We start from the raw sequence: 23,807 nt of genomic DNA, 5'->3' as shown, positions 1-23,807 counted from the left end.
CAGGCACCCACCTGCTCCGGTGTGGGGTTCTCCATGGGCTGCAGGTGGAGATCTGCTCCACTGTGGACCTACATGGGCTGCAGGAGGACAGCCTGCCTCACTATGACTGCAGTGGAATTTCTGCTCTGGCACCTGCAGCAACTGCTTCCCCTCCTTCACTGACCTTGGTGTCTGTAGAGCTGTCTCCCTCACATATTCTCACTCTTCTCTCCCGGTTGCTGCTGTTACGCAGCATTTTTCACCCCTTCTTAAATATGCTATCAGAATGTGCTTCCGTCAGGCTCAGCTTTGGTCAGTGGTGGGTCCATCCTGGAGCCAGCTGGAATTGACTCTGTCTGACATGGGGGCAGCTTCTGGCATCTTCTCGCAGTAGGCACCCTTGTAGCCCACCCACTATCAACACCTTGCCACATAAACCCGATACAGATAACACTAAAATGGGCTTTTGTGATTTTGTACCACACTTTTATAAAAATTAGTTTGGGAGGTGTAAAAGACAAGCATCTTGAACAACAAACATCAGTTCAAGAATGAAATAAACTAATCTTTGTTCTCATCCCCACCCTGGCCCCTGGAGGGTGAGCTACCTGGCAGACCATCAACTGAAGGATGGAATGGAGGCCTGCAAGGATTATGTTGGCAGAACATGCTTGCCCTAAGGTATGCTTGATTTCTTTCTATGACTCATTTGTCTTTACCAAACCTGGATGATGGCATTCCGGACTAGGAACTAAATTAATAAATTTAGTTAGTGTTAAATTAAACCTCTAAATCCCTCTCTCTTTGAGGACAGGCAGTCTTCAAAGTGCGACAGAAACTAAGTGTTGTTAGGTTATTTGATAAAAAGCTCATCTCCACACACTAAATGTAACACAGAGCAAAAATGGCAAGCAGGGAAACCTCTGTCCTCATAGGGAAATCGGAAACAGGTTCCCTGCCCCAGTGCTCCTCATGACTGTCACAAAGGGACCATTGTCCAGGTCTGAAACCCACCAGATGAGTCTAGAAAGGCTCTCCAGAGCAACTTATGGACTGAAGTGGGGGCTACGGCCTAGGGGGTACAGGACACATTATGGGATGCAGGGGAATAGGATAGGATTAGGATAGGATAGGATAGGATAGGATAGGATAGGATAGGATAGGATAGGATAGGATAGGATAGTTTAGTTGGAAGGGATCAACAATGATCATCTAGTCCAACTGCCTGACCACTACATGGCTGACCAAAAGTTAAAGCATGTTATTACGGGTGTTGTCCGAATATCTCTTTAACATTGACAGGCATGGGGGATAAACCACCTCCCTAGCAAGCCTGTTGCAGGGTTTGACCACCCTGTGAGTAAAGAAATGTTTCCAAATATCAAGTCTGAACCTTGGCTGACATTCAGAGAATCTTGGGATTGCACAAGACTTCTTATGGCATGTTTAGGGGACAAACAAAAGGCAGAGAGAGAAGGATGATGGTGGCTTGGAGAGGAACAAGTGTGGGTAAATAGAGGGCTAAGAGGACAAAAGGGGTCGCTCAAGTATCAACAGGTAGCTGGTCAGTATGCTTGTCTGGCCACGCCCTACACCTGGTCACCACCTGCTGTCCTGCCTTCTTCTTAAATTCCATTTCTAACTATTTTCCTGAATAAGGGGACTCTGTTCTGTATGTATGTGATCGTATGGAAGTCTTAAGTGTCAGCAGCTGGAGTCAGACCATGGATTATATGGCCTGCATATCAGCAGTGTCATCAACTGGAGAGACTGGAGTGAGTAAAAACAAGTCCCAACAAATGCAGTGCAGATCAAGGGACATATGTGTCCATGGTGTGAGTAATTGGCCCAAGTGAGAGTACAAATATTGAACCAAACTAGGTGAAAAGGAGGTTAAAAGGCTTGGGAATAAGGTGTGTCTCTGGGAGTGAGGCAACTGGAGAAGCTGGCTACCAATGGAACCAGGAGGTCTATGCCAACTGATGGAGAGGCTGTAAGATCTGAAGGTCAACTGAGTGACTGCATGTGTCGGTGTTTCTGTGTGGGAGGCAACTGGGGAGAACAAGGATCCAGGCTGGGTGGACTGTATGTCTAAGCTACTGGGTAGTGTGTGCCCAGTTAGTGGAGGAATCTACAGCGTGCATGTTTATGTGCTGCTGTGGGCAAGGAAATTGGTACTAGCAGCTGGGGTGAGACTATGGGGTCAGGGGACTAGTGTGCCCAGGTGTCAGCAACTGGGGAGACCTGGGATCCACAGCCAGTTACTGGATAGACTGTGTGTCTAAGCTTAGCTACTGAGAGATCCATAGTGCATGTGTTCGTGAGTGAGGAGGTCTGCACCAGCAATTGGAGTGGGGTTGCAGGCCTTCCGATCTCATAAGTCTAGGGTACAGCAGCAGGGGAGACAGGGGATTCAGATATCAGCAGATCCACAGTATGTGTGTCTGTGAGTGAGGTGTGTACCAGCAACTGGAGTGAGATTGCAGGTCTTCAGGGCTTATATGTCCAGGGCACATCAGTGGGGGAGGCTGGGGATCCAGGGATAGACTGAATATCTAAGCTCAGCTACCAGAGGAATCCACATTATATATATGTACATATTTCCTACTAATGGACCTTCATCCTTATCAGCCAATAGGTAACAAGATGAGGCCATTGGTGCTGTTTGTGTTTGTATGAGTGCTGAGTGCTTCTGTCTGTACTGATCTATGTAGCTGTGCATGTATGTATATGTATGTATGAATTGCAGAAATGTGTTTGTATGCATAAAAGGTAATTTTCTTCTCAATCCTTTCAGCTGCAGGCAGCGATATTGGAAGAAACAGACAGACCCAGTCTATTAATATATGGCTTTGTGACTGGTGTCACCACCAGAATTTTGTATTTTTCAGTAATGTCAACACGACATCAGGCTTGCTGGCATCAGAGGGGATTCATCTTTCTCAAAGGGCAAAGAGGGTCTTTGCTCACGAGCTAGTGGGGTTGAATGGCAGAGCTTTAGACTTGAAAGGGGAAGGGGATAATATCAGGCTTGCCTGTGACACACCATGGGATGACATGTGAAGGTTTGAGGGATGAGGTGCTAGTGAGGGCCTTCAGCCTGTTGCTGCGAGACTTGCTGCATATGCTGGAGCACACTTGAAGTCTTACAGAGACGAGCCAGTGGCTCATGAGGTAATGGAAACCAACAGGGAAACACTGGTGAAATATCTCAAAGGAATTAAGGTGTGTTCCTTTAAAAGGGTTACACAGCTGACAGCCCAGTTGAAATGGTTCTGCATCAATGCATATAGCATGGCCAACCAACAGGAGGAGTTGGAAGCCACCATACTGCTAAAAAACTATGACTGAACCTTGGTGGGAAGAGTCCTGTGATGGGAGTGTGGCTGTTGATGGCTACAGGCTGTTCAGAAGGGCAAGGAATGTGGCATGAAGGTGTTGCCCTCCAGGTCAAGAAATGGATAGTGTGAAGAGCTGTCTCTGAAGAACAGCCCCAAGCAGGTGGAAAGCTTATGTGTAAGAAGTAGAGACCAAGGCACCAAAGGGAACCTTGTGGTTGGTGTCTACTACAGGCTGCCTGATCAAGGGGAGCCTATTGATGCAGCCTTCTGCCTCCAGCTACAGGAGGCATCGTGCTCACAGTTTCTCACGCTGCTGGGGGATTCAGCCACCATGACATCTGCTGGAAAAGTAGCACGGTGAACTGCAGGCCATCCAGGAGACTCGTGGAGTGCATCAAGGATAACTTCTTAAGCCACGTAATAGACAGCCCTACCAGAGGGGATGAGTTACTGGACCTGTTGGTGATCAATGCGAAGGAGCTAATCAGAGACGTCAAGATTGGAGACAGCCTGGGCTGCAGTGATCTTGCACTGGTGGAGTTCACAGCCTTGAGAGTTATGGGTCAGGACCCTGAATTATAGGAAAGCAAAATTCCAGCTGGTCAAGGGGTTAGTCAATAGGACCCCCTGGGAAACTGTCCTCAGTGACAAGGGAGCATACCAGAGCTGGCAGATCTGTAAGGACACTTTCCATAGAGCACAAGAGTCAAGACCTGCTGGTCAAACTAAAGAGCAAGAGGGAAATGCATGGGCAGTGGAAGCAGGGACAGGTATCCCAGGAAGAGTATAGGGACGCTGCCTGGTTGTGCAGGGATGGTGTCAGGAAGGCCAAGGTGCAGCTGGAGCTGAACTTGGCAAGGGATGCAAAGAACAGTTAGAAGGGTTTCTACAGCTATGTCAGCCAGAAAAGGAAGGCCAAAGACAGTGTAGTCCCCCCAATGAACACGACTGGCAAACTGGTAACAACAGGCTAGAAGAAGGCTGAGGTACTTAATATTTTTGCCTCAGTTTTTACTGGCAGACTCTCTTTCCCACACCTCTGAAGTGGATGAACCACAAAGCAGCAACTGGGGGAGCAAAGTCCCTCCCACTGTAAGAGAAGGTCACATTTGAGACCACCTGATGAACCTGAACATACAAAAGTCTATGGGACCTGACAAGATGCATCCCAGAGTCCTAAGAGAATTGGCTAATGTAGTTGCCAGGCCACTCTCCATGATACTTGAAAAGTCATGGTGGTGAGGTGAAGCCCCTGGTGACTGGAAAAAGGGAAACATCGCACCCATTTTTAAAAAGTGTAGAAAGGAGGACCCCAGGAACTACCGACCTGTCAGCCTTGCGTCTGTGCCTGGGAAGATCATGGAACAGATCCTCCTAGAAGCCATGCTAAGGCACGTGGAGGACAGGGAGGAGATTTGAGACAGTCAGCACAGCTTCACCAAGGGCAAGTCCTGCTTGACCAAACCAGTGGCCTTCTGTGATGGAGTGACTACATCAGTGGACAAGGGAACAACTACAGATGTTGTCTAACTGGACCTTTTGTAAGACCTTTGACACGGTCCCCCACAACACCCTTCTCTGTAAACTGGAGAGATAAGAATTCCATGGGTAGACTATGGATGAGGAATGGGCTGGATGGACGCATCCAGAGAGCAGTAGTCAACAGCTTAATGTCCAGGTGGAGATCAGTGATGAGTGGTGTCCCTCAGGGGTGCCTGTTGGGACCAGTACTGTTTAATATTTTAATCAGTGACACAGACAGCAAGATCAGGTACACCCTCAGCAAGTCTGCAGATGACACCAAGCTGAGTGCTGAGGTTGACACGCCTGAGGGACAGGATTGCCATCCAAAGGGACCTGGACAAGCTCAGGAAGTGTGCCTGTGTGAACCTCATGAGATTTAACAAGGCCAAATGCAAGGTCCTGCACACGGGTCAGGGCAACCTCCGGTATCAACACAGGATGGGAGATGAAGGCATTGGGAGCAGCCCTGAGGAGAAGGACTTGGGGATACTGGTGGATGAAAAGCTGGACATGAGCCACCAATGTGCACTCACAGCCCAGAAAGTGAACCGTATCCTGGGCTGCATCAAAAGCAGCATGGCCAGCAGGTCGAGGGAGGTGATTTAGCCCCTCTGCTCCGCTCTGGTGAGACCCTACCTGGAGTCCTGTGTCCAGCTCTGGAGCCCTCAGCACAGGATAGACATGGACCTGTTGGAGAAGGTCCAGAGGAGGGCCACAAAAATGATCTGAGGGCAACAACTGAGTCTGCGCAAGAACAAAAGATCAACTAGAGGTGACAAAGAAGAGTCACCTATCTTCATCCCCACGATCCCCGATGGCCACCACAAGGAGGCCCTGCTCAAGCACAGTTGGGAGGAGTCCATGGAAATGACCCCTTGGAACTAGTTTGAATAGGAAGCGGGGATAGGTTATGCATATGTATAGGTGTATTGGTAAATCTAATGCATATGTAATACTTGGTTGTGTAAGTTGAAGAGACGAGTTGCTGCTCGGCGCGCAACGACTTTGGTGGGGCTACCCCCGTGCTGCCTGGTGCCGAATAAACATCCCTACTGTACAGTCTGACGGATTGGGGAGTCTGCTTGCCGCACGTCACATTAACGGGATCGTTTTGGTTTTCTCCCTCAGCTGTGCAGGTGGGTTGTTGTGACTTGATTCCATCATGTTGCAGTCCACCAAGCTCTGCCGGGTCCTCAGAGTCTGGCTGTAACTTTGCGAATGAGGACGCACAGCATTTTGTGAGATGTCTGCTGACTCCTGAGACATCCCTGTGCTCGGAGACTTCGGATGAGACTGCTCCAGACCAGGTCAGTGGCTGCAGCTCTCCGCTGTGCCAGCCCCGGGCCTGCTCCTGGGCAAGTGGCAAGCTGAGGGAACGTGGGGCTTTATGGAACACCCACTGCACTGCGGAGCCCAGTCTTCTACACGGTTTTTATTGACTTTACGTCAACAACCTCACCGTAAACCACAGCCGAGCAGCAAGCCGGGCCCAAGCCTGCCAGATCCCGGCAGCGCTCCGCAGCCCCGTTTCTTCCCCAGGCGGGGGGCACAGGGCGCCCGAGCAGGCGGCGGCTGCTGGAGCCGGCCTCGCCTCCCGCGCCAGCCGCTGCGGGGGAGCTGCCAGGGAGCCTCCGCCTGCCCCTGCCCACCTGCTGCCGGGCACCGGGCATAGAGCAACGGGCAGACGCGCTGCCAGCCGCACCCAGCCATTTAAGGCAGCAAAGGCGGCGGCTGCTCCTCCGCTGATCCGTTTCCCCCGGCGCGGCGAGGGGCGGGGGCGGCCGCCCGCCGGACAGCCCGCCCGGCCTATGGGGGCGAGCGGCGGAGGGGCGGGCGGGCAGCGCCGGGCGCTCGCCAATGCCCGGGCAGCGAGGGCGGTGCCTGCTGGAGCCGCCGCGCCGGCTGGAGACGGGCTCCTGGCAGCACCGGGCAGCGTCGGGCTGTGCCGGCGGGACCTGCGGCCCCTCGGGAGCCGGCGGTGAGTGGGCGCCTCTCGCGCGGCGGGCGAGACGGGCCCCCCACGGGTGGGGTGGGGCTGTGTTTCTTGCCGCTCCCCCCTGTTCAGCGCGCTGGCTAATTGATTTGTAGTCGGTTAACGAAGACGCAAGGGGTTATGTAACGTCGGCGGGGGGCTGCGGGCACGGCGGCGGCGGCTTTTCTCCGCAGAATTAACCCCTCACTGTCCCCCCCGTCCTGCTGCGTTCCTCCTGCTCTGCCCTCAGAGCCCCGCGGACGGGACCGGCGTGGAAAGGGGCTCGGTGCAGCGCTGCGCTCCTCTGCCTGCCCGCCGGGCCGGGCGCCGGCTGCCGCATGTCCCTCCTGTCGCCATCGGGGAGGGGACGCGCGGCCGCAGCCTGTGCGGGGCGGGGGGGGGCACACACACTGCTTCCCGGTGGACGGGCGGCGTTGATAGCTGGGTGCAGGCGGTTGGCAAGCGCGGCTGTGCTTGCGGGCATCTTCCCGAGGAGCCGGGGCAGAGACCCGCCATGCGCGCACGCCGAGGGCTGTGCTGCGAAGTGAGGGCCGGCGGCAGCCAAGCCTCCGCCGCTGCTGCTGCGTGCGCTTGTGCGGAGCAAGCGGTCCGCTCTTGCGGAGATGGGTGGGCAAATGCGGTTTGCCTGCTGTTGTTTTTAAACGCCCGAGTGTTAGCGGAGGGGCCGTATCTGCGAGAGCCGCTGCTGCGTGGCGTCCTCCCTGAAAACGGGCACCAGGCGTGGGAGTCTCTGCGGGGTCTGCGGTGTGACAGCCGCCGGTACAGAGCCCAGCACTCTGCGGGGAAGAACAGGGCGAGACAAAATCCTGCGAGTTCATCTTCGACCCCGGCTAGATAGTGTGGAAAACAAACAAACAAAAATACCCCCTCCCATCAGCAGCGTTTGCGAGTATTTCTTCAATCCTGGGTAAGAGCTCTGGTACCTGGGCGAGATTCTCCCGCGAGGAAGCTGGGTGTGTGTTCAGGCACCCAGCACTCGTGTGAGAGGTGCGTGTGCTGAGCGCTGGCAGCTTTGGAACTTGAGGCGGATGCTGCGGGCAAGCAGCTTCCCCTTTCATGTTTAGCAGGGTCTGCGTGAGCAGGTTTAGGGGGGAAAATTCTCTCAGATTTTACAGAGGATTGCATAACTGCTTATATTTATTTAAAAAGAAAAGGAGGGGTGAAACCAGCCCCCAGCCTGAAGTGAAACACGTGATGTGAGACCGTTTTCACTGTTACAGAGCCTCCGTACTGTTTTCTCAATTAGTGTTATTAAGTAACACGGTTTAGAAGGTTGGTAAGTGTTAGCATGATAATGAAACAATAAGGTTTGGGATTCTCTTTCCCCACTAGTGCTGTGAAAACTTGGGGGAAAGACGGAGGGATACCTACGCGCTTTCATAGTCTCGGGCTTAAAATAGCACGGCTGTTTATTGAATCTATACAAATTATTTATTTTTAAAATGTCAGTGGCCATTTCTTAAAACCTTTAATGATGAGCCACTTCTTTTGTTTTTCACAGTCCCTAAAAACTCAAAACTCAACCTCATCCCTTCCAAAACTGAAATAAAATACTGTTTTGAATGCTTTTGTACCTCTCTGGGTCACAGTTACATATACCTTTAAATAGTCCATAATTTTAACTGCTGAAGTGTGCGTTCAGTATTAAATCATAGTACAGTGTAATGCTTAGACAGCATGCCATGCAAGGATCAAATTGCAGTTAAAGTTCACATAGGAATCTCTTGCAGTCCTTGCACTTGACCCTTGTAAATGTAAGATAAGATCTTTATAAATGGAAATATTCGTCTAGCAAGTAGTTGTTTCTGTGCCCAGGTTAAACTGTGGATTGACTGTGGTGGAAAACAATGTCTTTTGTTTAATTTTTATAATAGTTATAGTGATTCTGGTTACTTTGTATAGACAGCTGTATGATAGAAATTATTTTTACTGTTTGTACCTTGAGCTTAATTTTAAAAAAAATAAGGCTCTTTTAAGGGGGGGGGCAGGCAGGCAGTTATGTCAATTTATGTTAAGATTAGAGTATTCTGACTGTAGGTAGAGGCAATTAATTATACTTAATATATCTCAGAATACCATGGAGAATAAACCATACAATGTTTAAACTTGATAACTTGCTCTCAGATGGTAAGGTAAGATGGAAATTAAAATATCTGCTAGGTTTCTTTGCTGTGCATACTTTGATTATGTAAATCTTCAGTGTGAGAATGTGACTGTATTCACAAGCGTGTATCGGTGTATGAAGAAAAACTTACAACAAGAACAGTCTTTCCTGTGGTGTAGTCGCTCGATGATGTCATGTCCTTTTTATTTGTACATGCATACTGCTTGCAGCCCTTGCATAAATGAAATGGACTCTTTCTCAGCAAGCAACAAAACAGGATTTTTTTCTCTCTTCAAAGATAATTTTTATGCTGTGTGTAACTGAAATTCAATGCAGGTACATAATTGTCAGCCCTAGTGTTTCTCTGCCATACTGGCATGACTGCTATTGGAAGAAGTGCTTTTAGGTGCCTCTGCCAGTTAGTTGAAGAGAAATATTTTTCTTACTGTTTGTATTGCCATAGTGTCTGGGAGCTGTGATCAGGGACCTTAACTAATGTGTTAGGTGCTGTATAAACATGGAACAAAGACTTGGGCCTGGCCCCCAAAATATTATAATCCAAAACACAGAACAAGACTGTAAGTGGTACAAAAAAGGGAATGCAGCTGTTGTTAAGAAAGATACATTAGTAAATGCGTGTGCATTATCCAGCTATGCATTTTCTCTTTCTTGTACATTGGAGCAAAGGGAATTGTAGAACTTGATATAAGACTTGCACAGTTCTCTGAAGGAAGTTCTGGTATCAAAGGGTGCTCTTGGGACTTGTGAGTAAAGGCTTGATTTTGGGGGATTTTAAAAATGTATTTAACTTGACTAAATGTTGAAAGTTGAAGTAAAATTTTAAAAATCTACATTGGCCATATATGAAACATTTTATCTTCAGGCTACTCATTTTTTTACCATTCCTTAAATTTAAGGTAATATTTTAAAATTTTGAAACTGAGTTTCCATTTCAAAATCAAAGCGTTATACAGGAAAAATCACATTGCTTTGCCCCCAGTGTTTTCTGTAAGCTGTTTTAGCTGTTTCTGCATCTCGTCTCTCTAATGTGGTCAAACTCACAAAAAATATGTAGTAACAAATTATACCTTCAGCAGAAAGTCATTTAGGGAATGCATCATCCTCCCCATCCCAAACTGCCCATACGTAGAAGTACTGCAACAATTTCCTATTACAATGTAGTCTGGTTATTGGAATACTTTGAAACGGTAGTGAAAGTAACTGTACATCGAGAGGATGTTATTGGTAAAATACCATAGTATAAATACGATCTTTAAGTACACAAGGTCTGCACATGTGGTCCAGGACAAGTACACATAGCCTGTTCAGGTTTCAGGATGCTTTTTCTGACTGGGTGTTTATCTCAAGTGCTGACGGAACAGAACAGACCGATTTTGTGCTGGTGATTTTTTTGGCTCACAGTGGTATGCCCATCAAAACAGATGGGAAGTTTTTCTCTATAGTTAGTTTTTATGTGTAGTCAGTGGGCAATTCAGTTTGCTCATGCTAAGAGGGAATCTTAACTGTGTCAGGACTCTAAGGCAGCTATGGAAAAGCCTAGGTTCTTACTCCTGCCAGTTGCCTTAATGTTCCCTCTTCTTTTTCTTTTCCTCCTTATCTTTCCCCTGCCTCACAGTGTCCTGAGTGTGTGATATGAACTTACTTGGTCCCAGACAGAAAACCGAGTATACAGACCAAAGCTTCAGTGCATTATGTGGCAGATGAAAAGACGAGTACCAAAACAGTTCATCTTGGAGGAGCTTATAGATGTGAAAGAACTTTTCATGATTTAGCAAGGGAAGTATTCCCTGCCTGTTTTGTACTGAGCTGTGGGTAGCTGAAAAAAATCTGTACTTAAAGGTTAGTTTATTTTTTTGGGTTCAGACAAGGCTGAAGCAGCAGACTTTAAGAACATAAGGGACCTTTAGACGATCCCCAAGTGTAAGAAGTCGGGCAGAGAAGGGAAGAGACCGGCATGGCTGAGGCAAGAGGTGCTGGTCAAACTAAGGAAGAAGAGGGAACTGCACAGGCAGTGGAAGCAGGGACTGGCTTCCTGGGAAGAGTATAGGGAAGCTGCCCGGTTGTGTAGGGATGGGGTCAGGAAGGCCAAGGCACAACTGGAGCTGAACTTGGCAAGGGATGTGAAAAATAACAAGAAGGGCTTCTACAGGTATGTCAGCCGGAAAAAGATGGTCAAAGAAAGCGTACCCCCGCTCATGAGCGAGACCGGCGAACTGGCAACAGCAGATGAGGAGAAAGCTGAGGTACTCAACAATTTTTTTTGCCTCAGTCTTCACTGGCAACCTCTCTCCTCACCCCTCCCGAGTAGATGGATGACATGAAGGAGACCAGGAGGGTAAAATCCCTCCAGCTGTAAGTGAAGACCAGGTTCGGGACCTCCTGCAGAACTTAAATGTACAGAAGTCCATGGGACCTGATGAGATGCATCCCAGAGTCCTGAGGGAACTGGCTGATGTAGTTGCCAAGCCACTCTCCACGATATTTGATAAGTCATGGCAGTCAGGGGAAGTCCCCAGTGACTGGAAAAAGGGAAACATTGTGCCCCTTTTCAAAAAGGGTAGAAAGGAAGACCCTGGGAACTACCGACCCGTCAGCCTCACCTCTGTGCCTGGGAAGATCATGGAAAAGATCCTCCTAGAAGATATACTAAGGCACGTGGAGGCCAGGGACGTGATTCGAGACAGCCAGCATGGCTTCACCAAGGGCAAGTCCTGCCTGACCAACCTAGTGGCTTTCTGTGATGGTGTAACAACAAGAGTGGACAAGGGAAAACCAATGGACGTCATCTATCTGGATTTCTGTAAAGCCTTTGACACGGTCCCCCACAACATCCTTCTCTCTAAATTGGAGAGCCATGGATTTGATGGGTGGACCGTTCGGTGGATAAGGAATTGGTTGGATGGTCGCAGCCAAAGGGTAGTGGTCAACGGCTCAATGTCCAGAGGGAGACCAGTGACTAGTGGAGTCCCTCAGGGGTCCGTACTGGGACCGGTGCTGTTCAGTATATTTATCAGTGACATGGACAGCGACATCGAGTGTACCCTCAGCAAGTTTGCAGATGACATCAAGCTGAGTGGTACGGTGGAGACACCAGGACGGGATGCCATCCAGAGGGACCTGGACAAGCTGGAGAGGTGGGCCTGTGTGAACCTCATGAGGTTCAACACGGCCAACTGCAAGGTCCTACACCTGGGTCGGGGTAATCCCCGCTATCAATACAGGCTGGGGGATGAAAGGATCGAGAGCAGCTCTGCTGAGAGGGACTTGGGAGTACTGATAGACGAAAGGCTGGACATGAGCCGGCAATGTGCGCTGGCAGCCCAGAGGGCCAACGGTGTCCTGGGCTGCATCAAGAGAAGCGTGGCCAGCAGGTCGAGAGAGGTGATTCTGCCCCTCTACTCTGCTCTGGTGAGACCTCACCTGGAGTACTGCGTTCAGCTCTGGAGCCCTCAGCACAAGAAGGACATGGAACTGTTGGAGCGGGTCCAAAGGAGGGCTACAAAAATGATTCGAGGGCTGGAGCACCTCTCCTATGAGGACAGGCTGAGAGAGTTGGGCTTGTTCAGCCTGGAGAAGAGAAGGCTGCAGGGAGACCTGATTGCAGCCTTTCAGTACTTAAAGGGAGCCTATAGGAAAGATGGGGACAGTCTTTTTAGTAGAGACAGCAGTGACAGGACGAGGGGTAATGGTTTTAAACTAAAACAGGATAGGTTTAGGCTGGATATAAGGAAGAAATTCTTTACAATGAGGGTTGTGAAACACTGGAACGGGTTGCCCAGAGAGGTAGTGGAGGCCCCATCCCTGGAAACATTCAAGACCAGGTTGGACAGGGCTCTGAGCAACCTGATCTAGTTAGTGGTGTCCCTGCTCGCTGCAGGGGGGTTGGACTAGATGACCTCTAGGGGTCCCTTCCAGCCCAAAACTTTCTATGATTCTATGATTCTGTGATCTAGGCAGCCTTGCCCTTGTCCATAGTGCTAGATACGTGTAGACTGTGGAGAGAACTTGAGGTTCAGCCATGCAGTTCCTCACAAAGCCTGTGAAAGGATTTAATTTTCCTTAAGTAAAGATTGGTTTAAATGTAGATAGAATTGCATTAGCTTTGCTTGGCCTGCAGTGTTCTCTGCTCGTTTTTCTTCTGTGTTACAGTGCTAGGGAAAATGGGCAGCTCTTATTCACTTGAGCATCACATGTGGAGAAATATGCCCAGAGCAGAACTCGGAAGAGAAATGCCTTAACTCTGGTTCCTACTGATAGCTGTGAAGGAAGCTTAAGGGAAGCTTTAAAAGCATTGTCTAAAGCATTGCATTTTATTAGGAGGATGTTGCATTTCTCCAGCTGTTTATCCCTTCCCTCAGCTTGAATGTTTATGCAAAAATGTGGGAAAAAGATTCCATCTGCTGTACTTTGTCTCTGCTGTTTTTATTTGGCATAAATAATTACAGACAGAAAATAAATGAGAATTCCCTTTAACTGCAATTCTGTAACATTTTAAAAACATTGGGAAGATAGATCAAGTACTAAAATAAAACAGATGCAGTCAGACAAATTGAAATGCCTTGCACAGTTCGATAATGTTATGAATCCAGTTCGCTCATAAAAATAGCATTTCTCATGCTCATTGAAAAGTTGCTTTCTTTTTTAATTGGCTTGACTGGAAGGTCTTAAATTTTGAATGGCAACTATTTGTGGTGCAGTGGATAAGTTCTGCCAATGGTGCAGAAAGTTTATAATAAAAATTACACCTTAAGCACTTGCATACGTACCAACACTTGATGTGCAGGAAGGATTAGCAGGAGAATCGAAGGTAAAAACAGATAACAGTTAACATAAAACTACTAGGTTTTGTGCCCATGGGCAGAATTCTTTGTAGTCTTCCTATTTTCTGAAAGCAAATGACCTGTCAGGTGTAAGACCACCTAAGAAATATCTTTAGGAAGGCTGGTAGTTTGGTTAGGCTGAGGAGCTGAGAATGTAGGTGTGGAGAGGTTGACGCTGATACATTTCTAAAAGAATGGCACAGAAATAGGAAGCTGTCCTGGTTTTGGCTGGGACAGAGTTTATTTTGTTCCCAGCAGCTGCTGTGTTTTGGATTTAATACGAGAAGAATGTTGATAATACACTCATGGTTTTAGTTGCTTCTAAGAAATCAAGGACTTTTTCCAGTTTTTTATATTCAGCTACTGAGCAGGTGTGCAGGAGCTGGGAAGGAGCACGACCAGGCAGCCAGCCCAGGCTGGCCAGTGGGAATATTCCAGACCATAGATGCCATGTTCCCTTTATAAATGGGGGCTACCCAGGGGTAGGAACTCTCTCTTTTTCCATGAGTTCAGTGAAACCCACAAGTTTGGCAAAATCCGCGAGTTCTGTGATTGCTGCTTGGGAACTGGCTGCACAATTGGTCATTGGGTGGTGAGAGAAAATTGTATTGTGTGTGGTTTGTTTTGCATATTCTATTATTATTATTGTTTCCTTTGTTGTCTTATTAGACTGTCTTAATCTAAACCCACAAGTTTTACTTTTTCCCATTCCCATGTCAGAACAGAAGTAAAAATGTTAGCAAGGTGTGGTTCTTCAAATCTTTATGTAATACCAGACTTACCTCAACTTGCTGGCTGTGTTAACTGCATAGCAAGGGGTCCACCATCTCTCTTCTTTCCCACTGCTCTGTTTCTAGTTCTCAATAAATTTGGTAGGTTCCTAGCTACTGTTTTCTTGAGCATTCATTCAGATGTCTGATGTGATCACATGTATAAGAGATGCTATCTGACTTAATGTAGAATCCTATTTTTCTTGGCCAACTAAGTAGAAGTATAGATGCTTTTGCAGATTAATCTGTTAAATTTTCCCCCCTTTGTAAGGTGAGGATGCAAGGGAGATCAGTTGGATGAAATTCACCCATGATCTAGGGAGTTTTTTGGTCTGAATACCTGTTACAAAGAGCAAGAATGTTGGAAAGGCCGCATACTCATACTTGGCTTAAGGACTAGTGAAAATGGCATAGAGAGCTTGAAAGATTTTTTTTTTTTTTTTTTTAAACCTGCTGGTGACATTTTGCAGATAGTAGAACAGTGTCTTTGCTTGTAAGTCCGGGATTTGTGCTGTCGATTACCTGCTTCTTACTTAAGAGGTCATGGAGGCAAAATGTGCAACAGAATTGCTAGGTGGCAAGGAGGTTGCAGAAAAGCTGTTTGGGGAATCTCTGTTTTTGATTATATCTTGGTGGATATTTAGGGTATGGCTAGGGTACCATTTCCATTCTACCTTGTGACCAAAGCTCTATGGTGTGACTAAGCAAAGCAGAACCTTGGACTCTGGGTAAAAACAACAGCAAAAGGAATTGCAGAACAGAAGGAAGTCAAGGACAGAATTTGTAGATTTTTGCTGCTTAGTTGTCGGGGGTATATGGTAGAAGGGGTTAAGAATTTAGGGAGGGATCAGAGCTAAGACAGAACTTGAGCAGATATTCCATTTTAGGGCTATTTTATCCAAGTTACTGTCTTTGGGCTCAAGTTGAGGAATTTGCACTGCAGACTTTGGATTTTAGCTAGGGGATCACCCTGATGCTCAGTGTAAACACAACTTTGGGGTCTTGTGGAGTTGTGTTGCAAGTTGCAATGGAACTAGGTGTTGTGCGTGAGAAGGAAGGTTGGCATATGCAAAGGTGAGCATTATAGGAAAGAGCAGATGTTAGTAATACCATTATTGCATTGCAACTGTGCCATTGTCCTATTGAATCTTTTCTCCAAAGCCATCAATCTCAGCAGTCTCCTGAACAGAGGTCTGCTTGGTGCTTGAATGCTTTCTGCCATTAAAAAGTTTGAACTGAAAGTCTTCCTTAGTTCACAGGACTGTTGACCTGATTTAAGCCAATTCTTTGTTGGTGAATATTCTAAAGAGCAAACAGCTTTAAAATAAGCTGCCTTTTCTATTAACTGGATTGTATCTGAGGCTGTAATAAGTACCTAGTGTAGTGTTCTAGTCTGTCGTGCTTAGACAAATGCACTCTTACTCATTTCCATGGCAGTTAATGCTGCAAGACTTCCATTAAAAACTGCTTTTGTAATACTTGCTGCAAATGAAAACAATTCAACTTGTATTGGGAACAGAATATTCCTAGCATGCTAGAAGCAAGCTAGACAAGGAGATGAGAAAGTGAATGGTATAGCCCAAAGAGCTAAGAATTCATACTTTGATAGTTTCCTGTTTTGGTTTTTGGGGGTTTGTTTTTTTTTCTTCTTTTTTTCTTTGGAAAAGCATTTTTTTGGTATGGAGATCGTAAACTGGGTTTATACATCTGCAGCTAGAAACTATATTTATATTTCCTACATAGAGTCAGAGAACGTTGGTTCTTGAGAGCACTCCATACAATCATGTACCTGCTTTTTGTGGGCTAATAATAAATGCAGTTTAGAGTCTGAGTCCCAGGGTCCGCATTATGCTCTGAACTCTGGCAGCAGAACAGACATGTTTCTCCATCCCTCTGCTTTGGTTTCTCTGTCTGTGACATGGCAGCGATGCTTAACTTTTGTAACAAACACTAAGCTGTCTGCACATCCTGAGCAGATTAGCCACGCATTAATTCTCAGGGACAGGGTAGGGAAGGTGCAGTGGTGAGTTCTGACCAGGGAGGGTACATGCGTATTCCATAGAGTTGCATAAGCTGCCGAAATTGTTGGAAAAAATATTCTGTATTTTCGTAAGTCTTCATGTCTTCCTTGTTGGTGCTGAGAGATGGATTACTTCTAAGAGCAATTTCCCCAAATCTAAATCAAAGCTGTACCAGAATTCCTGCAATATGTTGACATTTGGAGAGGATGTGGATAAGTGAGTGTAAATTAATACAAATCTTTCAGTAGAGCTAACAGTTGGTCAGTACTGAGGCTTTGGGCTTACTTATATGTACCTGGTATTTGTACAGCTATAGAGAATTGGCAGCAGGAATTCACAGAAACAATAGCTGCTTGTCCCCTCATTTTCTGAATATTCCAGATTGTGACTTTATGTAGGGGAGTTCTCCCAGCTCTGTCTGTCTGCAGATGAGTATGTGTTGTAGTCTCTGGCTAAAAAGAAGTTTGGTGATAGGAGAAAACTTTTTCTAATGGGTTAGGCATGTGCTGAGAACACAGATCTGCACTTTCAGTCTATTTTAGCATGAGTTAGTCACGACCTCATTCAGTTTGATCTCTAGCTTAATCTCTGTCTGTATAGATGTGTCTGCTTGTATACTGTGCTGCATTATTCACCTATTGCAGAGTGAGAGAAGGGATAATCACTTTCTTCATGATACTGAAGGAGTATTACATGACACAGACTATAGCAGTTCACAACAAAACATCTAGTTGTTGAAATATTCTGTGGATTTCTGGAACTCCAGGTTTTTGGGACAGTTGTTCTTTCACAAAGCCTTCTGAACTCTGGCATCTGCTTATACCCCTTTCTTAATGTCTTATATGACTGCTTTTGGTGATGTGGACCTGCTAGGTTGGGGCCAGAAGTATTTGGAGAGGATGGCATAAGTGGCTAGTCCCACCTTCCCTCCCTCTGCTGGCTCTGGAAATGTGGTATTATCTAACTGTGCATATTAGACTTTTTGGATGGTGATGAAAGGTGTTTCTTTGGTTAGCTGTAATTGTTATAGTCGTCATCTACACAGCTTATGCTTTTGAACAGTGGTTTAATTTTGTTTTACTGAATTCTAGTATTGGTATTGTAGAGTAGTCACTTTCTTTTGTCACTTCCACTTATCACCATACTGTGGCCTCTCCTCAAATTGCTGCTAATTTTTACTTCTAGCAGAAGGTAGCAAGCACCTTCTGATCCCTTTGTCCAGGGAAAAAAGGGTAAGAAAGACTCAAAACTGCATTTGATCTTGATTTTTTGGCAAACAGCTTGTTCTGTATTTCTCTTTGAGAGATAATTTCTTCAACATGGTATGATCTCCTTCCTCATCTGTAATCACTAAAAAAAGTTAAAGGAGCTGACCTCATTAAAAATTTGACTTCATATCCTGTCTTGTGCAACTCTTTACTTTCTAATATAGTGTATGAATGAATATATTTCTCTTCAGAGTGTATTGTTTGTAGTGTTAAGAAACAGAATTTTCAGTTGAGGCTAGGTCAGTAAACCAGATAGCTGCTTTTTAGGAAACTTCATACTATTATGTGGGATTTTAATGAGTAAACGGTAATTATGGTTCAGCAAGAACAGGAGCATCCTTGACAAGTTTTGGCAACCACAGCAGAGCCATAGTTTTAATCTATCTTGACCTTTTGCTTTAGATGGTTAGGATTTCTTTAAAATGAGTCTACTTTGCATGCCAGATCTCACCATTCAAAACTGAAGCCTTTTCTACAGACACTATCCTGTTCCCCCCGGACCCAGAACTACTCCAGACACTCCAGGACAAAGCTTATTTATTGATATCTGAGAGAACAAAGTCTAGAAGTGAACTGTCTTAAGGCCAAATATGTTCGTTTAAGCATTTTTCCTATGCAACTGAAAGTAAGTAAAAAATATTTTCAGTAGATATAGCTATCATATTGGGACAGTATAAAACAGTAGTATGGATGAAAAATAATGTAGTCATTTTAAAAATCATACCATTCAGAAAGTCAGAACGCTTTCAGACAGAATTTTTAAAGAGCAAGAGGAGGCTATTCCTGAAAATCTCTTGGATTATTTGGCACAGGATAAAATTGCAAAATGATATGAGCTGTACATACCTTACTGTAGCAGATCTCCACCTTCTTTTGTCCTGTTACCTGCTTATGGAGGTAACTTTGTTTTTTTTATATCCTATACAGACATTAAAGTATGGACTTTGCTTTTTGCTGATGTGCATTCTCTCTCTCCCTCTCTTGTTGGGGTTGATGTAGTTTGAGAGTTAGCATGACTAGGCCGCTTAAGCAAAACAGTTAGCATAACTGAACAGGCCGCTGGAATGGACAGCTAAGAATAACAATTGAGAAAGTTCTGATAGTGCACATGATGCGGGTTAGCAAAAATAAGATGTGTTCAAGGACGTGGAGGCGGCCTGTTGCTGTTAGCGTTAGTGCATAGTTACCAATCATAAGGGAATATGGGGTGCGTGAACAGCGCGTGATTTATGTCCGTAGCCTATCCGAATAAGCGTGATCGCGTGTGCAGATATGAAAAATGTATATAACCACGCAAGCAGACCAACAAACGGAATCGGCTGTGCGTTGTATCAATGTGTGAGAATCATTCCTGTCCCTGCATGGATGCTGAAACTCAGCACCTCCCCCCCCCCCCCCCCCCCCCCCCCCCCGCCCCCGCTCCCTCTGTTCCCTCTGCTCCCTCTCTCTCTCTCCCTCCCTCCCTCCTTCTGCCTCTCTTTCTTTTCTCTCCTTCTCTCTCTCCCTCTCTCTTTCACCAGTTAGTGTTAGCTTGGAAAATTTCTGGTTCTAGTTTCCACCTTTCGTGGTTTTGAAATGGTGCAAGCTTGGAAGATGGTGCTGCTTTTGGAAGTCAAGCTTCCTTGAAGACCGAGGTAGATCATAGATCTTCATGGTCTGGTTTTTAATGTAATTCTCTTTTGCGTAGGTTGTGTCAGCAGTGTTTTTTTCTCTTCTTATGTTCTCTCACCACAGTTTTGGTAGCAAAAGAATGTGTGTAGCCTGATCAATCGGGCAGTTTAAACAGATCTAGTCACTAATTTGTTAAAAATGTATGCATCTGTAATACTTGTAGTAGCTTACAATTTACTGTGGGTGCTTATTGTTTTGGAGTTTCAGTGTTGGAAGACTTTAAGAAGAGATTATTGAGGTAAAATTGCTGTTCTTTGGAGAGCAGACAGGGTGCAAAGGAAATATAAATGGGAATTGGTTATGTTTTCAACTTTTAAATGAACTTCAAATATTCACACTCTTTTTTTCCCCCCTCTGTGCATTTCTTTTTATTTCATAGGTGCACATACAACTCTCGGGCTACAGTTAGTAAATTACTGTCATATAAATTTGAATTTAGCAGTTTGGTTTGTTGGTCAAAACTCATACTGACAGTGTAAACAAAGCAGAAGGATCTCCAGGCTTAAGATATAGCAAGGTTCCTAAGCATTTACTTGAATGTTTTCAAATTAGGCAGTAGTACTTTGGCCGTGCCGCGTCTGCTCTAGTGTGAAGGAGAAAGGTCCTTTAGTATAGTTTTATTAAAAGGTTTTTTCTGATCAGGAAGCTTAACAATAACCGTTGCGTAGCAGGTAGTTATGGTTGGTTCTGTTGCAGTGCAGGAAAGGTATGCCTTGGTTGGTCAAGTGACAGATGTTAATCAATATCGGAAGAGGGAGACACTTAGAATTGTTTCCATTGCTGAAGAGTTTGTATAGAAATACAGTATATAAACCAAAAGAACTTTATCTGATGCAGAAATAAAACCTTAAGTAGAAATACATACCAATTTTTGCATATGTTAGTCACGTGATGTGCAGCTGTGACTTGAGAAGAATGGATGAGGTAAGTATGGTGGGCTTTCCAGCCTTCTTCGAGTATTTGCAAAACTTCTGATACCTGAAGAACCTCTTTAGGGGTTAAAATTTGTAGCAGCACTACAGATTGGGTCTGGACAACAGTCTGCATGTAGCTGTTGGGACAGGCACACAGGGCACACTACCCTTAGGCTTTTCAGTGTCTCTGCTAGCAGCAAAGAGTGAATGGGTAGAAGGCAAAGTGGAACGCTTCTGGCATGTTAGGAGTTTTTTCTTTATGAAGGCAACTGAAAACAACTTTAGTCTTCTGTTGTTCAGTTTAAGGTTTCTTTTTAAGAGGCAAACCTGTCCTACATGAACACAGGGTAATCTGAAAGTTGTTCTGTGTGGTACTGACATCCCTTCCCAGTGCTCCTGCATCATGGATGTGTTCATTCTGAAGGAATTCTACAGCTACAATTCTTTGGGCATCAACTTGAGGAATGAGTGGTTTTCTTAGCAAATGAGACCTGTCTAAGCATTTCTGAGGCTTCCTTACTTGTTAGCCCTTATATTATGCAACGTAAGGCTTATAACATTAATATTTTTGCTGCACTTTCAAAACACTTGGTTTTTCAATAAAAAAGAATTGAAACCCCACAGTCCAGAAAATAAAGGGCTGCTTATTTTTCCTTCAGAAATAAAAGTAGGTAGTAATGTCTACAACATGAAGGGCATACTTTTTATTCAAATCAATAGAGTGACTGTGGCGATTGCTATTTAAAAAAAAAAGAAAAAATAGAAACAAACACTAAGTCTTCTCTTGTTGGCTGATGTAATGATGGTGAAATTAGGTTTCTGCCCTATTTTGAAATGTTCTTTCGCTGACTCTTTTTTTTTTTTAATGTGCTAGAATATTTTTCTAGATGGGCAGAAAGTTACATAGTTCTATGTATACATGGCTGTTTGATGGCAGAGGGCACAGAGTTCTTGGTAATTTTATAGATGTTCTGGCTTGGGCTGCGCCCGGCAACAAAAGCGCCACGTGGCCGCCCCTCCCCCCCACCGGGGTGCGGAGGAGAATGGAAAGAAAAGAGGGGGTTTTCCCCACAGATTGGGTTTGATTATTAACAAATTCTAAGACATAGGATCCGAGGTATGGAAATGATCGCAGTGCCGCATGCAAATACAAGCCTAATTTCATGCACATTGACGCTATCATGTCATAAGTCGACATCATACAGTATAGCAAAATCATCATCCTGATCCTTTTCCCCGAGGTAATGAACATCACCACAGGGAAAACATAGTGCAAGTAAGGATTCAAAAACCACAGCCATCTGATCACAGACAGAAACATTTTTTACCAGCGACTATTTAACACAGAAAAATGCCTATAACAAAATTTAACAAAATCTAAGAAAGCTGTTTTAACACCCATTGCTGAGCCCTGCCATTATCCCCGCCCCACGCTTGGGCGCCAATTAAGTGTTCTGGTTTGGGCTGCGGCCGGCAACAAAAGCACCACGCGGCCACCCCTCCCCCCCCGCCGGGGTGCGGCGGAGAATGGAAAGAAAAAGGCAGAAACTGATGGGTCGGGAAGGGCAGTTTAACAGAACAGCAAACAAAGGGAACAGGAACAACAACGATACAGGTAAGGAGAAAACAGAACAAACCTCACAACTCGGAGAGCCGTCCTCCACAACCATTGCCGCGCGCACCCGAGCTGCAAGTCCCTTCCCTTCTCGCCGCACCGCCCCCCCCCCCCCCCCCCCCCCCCCCCCCTGAACCCAGCATGACGGCACATGGTATGGAATACCCTGCTCTGTTTGGCCAGGTTGGGGTGGGGTGCCCCTTCCTGGATTCTGGTGAAAATTAACCCTGTCCTGGCCAAACCCAGGACAATAGACTCTAAAATATAGACTATAGAATATTTTTATGTTATTCATACATTGTGACATGGACTGTAGCCTGTAGCTCAACAGAAAGTAAACTAGTGCAAATTATGTAATGAGTTTACCCTCCTCTTCTTTTTAGCACAATGGCTGACAATAAAGTGAAGTCAACCAAACCTGTGAATAAGACTCCTCCAAAGTCTCCTTCAGATCCAGCAAAGGACCGAGCAGCAAAACGATTATCCTGTGATTCAAACAGCTCCCATGAGGGAGCTATGGCAGGAGAAGTAAGTGCTCTGGAAGAGGCCTTTAGAAAATTTGCCATCCATGGTGATACAAGAGCCACGGGGAAAGAAATGCATGGGAAGAACTGGTCAAAGCTATGTAAGGACTGTCATGTGATAGATGGGAAGAACGTGACAATCACAGATGTTGACATTGTCTTCAGTAAAATCAAGTAAGTTCCTTTCTGCCACTATTTCCTTGTCTCCCCAACATGTTTTCTGGATGTCATCTAAATCTATCTTCTGTTGCTTACTTAAGTTGTGAGGCACTGTGTGTCTTTGTCAGAATCAAACTCTTTCTTGTTGCTTTGTGAGACTATTGCTTTGTGTGAAGATACAGCTTCCAGCTTCTGTCCTGCTGACTTAAACTGACTGCAGTGTCACAGGTGTTATGCTGTACAAAGAGGTATAATGTGATCAGGACAAATTCCAAGACACACTTTCTTTTGAAACTTCAGCAGAGGATGTGAATGCTTCCTGAAGGATATCTGAATGAAGTCACGATGTAGTTTTACGTCTTGCCAAAGCTCAGCCTCAGAAGACTGATGCTAAGGTGCCATATATACTAAAAGCCATTATTCTAACAACAGTCCAGATGTCCAGCACAACACCTACTCAAGTTTAAAGTGTTATGCCAAACTGATGGTGAATTTGTGATGCAGACCCATGGCTGTGATTAATTGGTTAGGATTATCTCAGCTGTCCTAGTTTATTCTTGTGAGCAGACTGGAGCTTTAGTAAAACTTTCTCCCCACGTGGGAAACCTAGGCAGGCTTGAAATTCATCAAATCCAAGGGAAGACATTCAACTGTTCCGGCATATTCTGTATGAAGCCCCAAATAATTTTTTCTTTTTTTTTTGTTCTTGCTTTATGTGTAGAATTGGATTATTTTCACCTTCCTCCTCTCCCTGGTATCTGATCCGATAGCTTTGTCTTTTCTCCTTTTTATTACCACAGTAACTGTTTAAATTGTCTCACATCTCATTGTGTTGAGTGACACACTGTAAGGAAGGTCCCTTTATTGTACTTCTAGCTTGCAGGAGCATTTATTTGGATTGTGCTCTCAACTACGGTGATGTAATGCTGGGGAGGACATGCAAACCGAGTTGCTTACAACGGTAGTTGGGAAAACTTGCTACAAGCACTGAACCTTTAGAGTGCATCAAAGCATAGGAAGGCAGAGAAGAAAGGACCCTTGATCTTGAAAGGTTGTCCACTTTAACATGCACAGCTAGAATGC

General features: G+C 45.5%; 1 protein-coding gene across 1 annotated transcript in view; it reads left to right on the top strand.

The window, feature by feature from the left end:
* The first annotated feature begins 6,696 nt into the window (after positions 1 to 6,696).
* The window catches only part of TPPP (tubulin polymerization promoting protein), an 86,233-nt gene continuing 69,122 nt past the window's right edge, over positions 6,697 to 23,807 (top strand). Inside the window, exons 1-2 of the mRNA XM_075416994.1 lie at positions 6,697 to 6,822; positions 22,425 to 22,739. Coding sequence (XP_075273109.1) covers positions 22,429 to 22,739 — 311 coding nt within the window. The 5' untranslated portion in view covers positions 6,697 to 6,822; positions 22,425 to 22,428. The remainder of the gene's footprint in view (positions 6,823 to 22,424; positions 22,740 to 23,807) is intronic.

Source organism: Opisthocomus hoazin, chromosome 3 (genome assembly GCF_030867145.1).
Source record: "Opisthocomus hoazin isolate bOpiHoa1 chromosome 3, bOpiHoa1.hap1, whole genome shotgun sequence".
NCBI lineage: Eukaryota > Metazoa > Chordata > Aves > Opisthocomiformes > Opisthocomidae > Opisthocomus > Opisthocomus hoazin.
The sequence above is the reverse complement of the archived record's forward strand: the minus strand, read 5'-3'. Positions and strand labels throughout refer to the sequence as shown.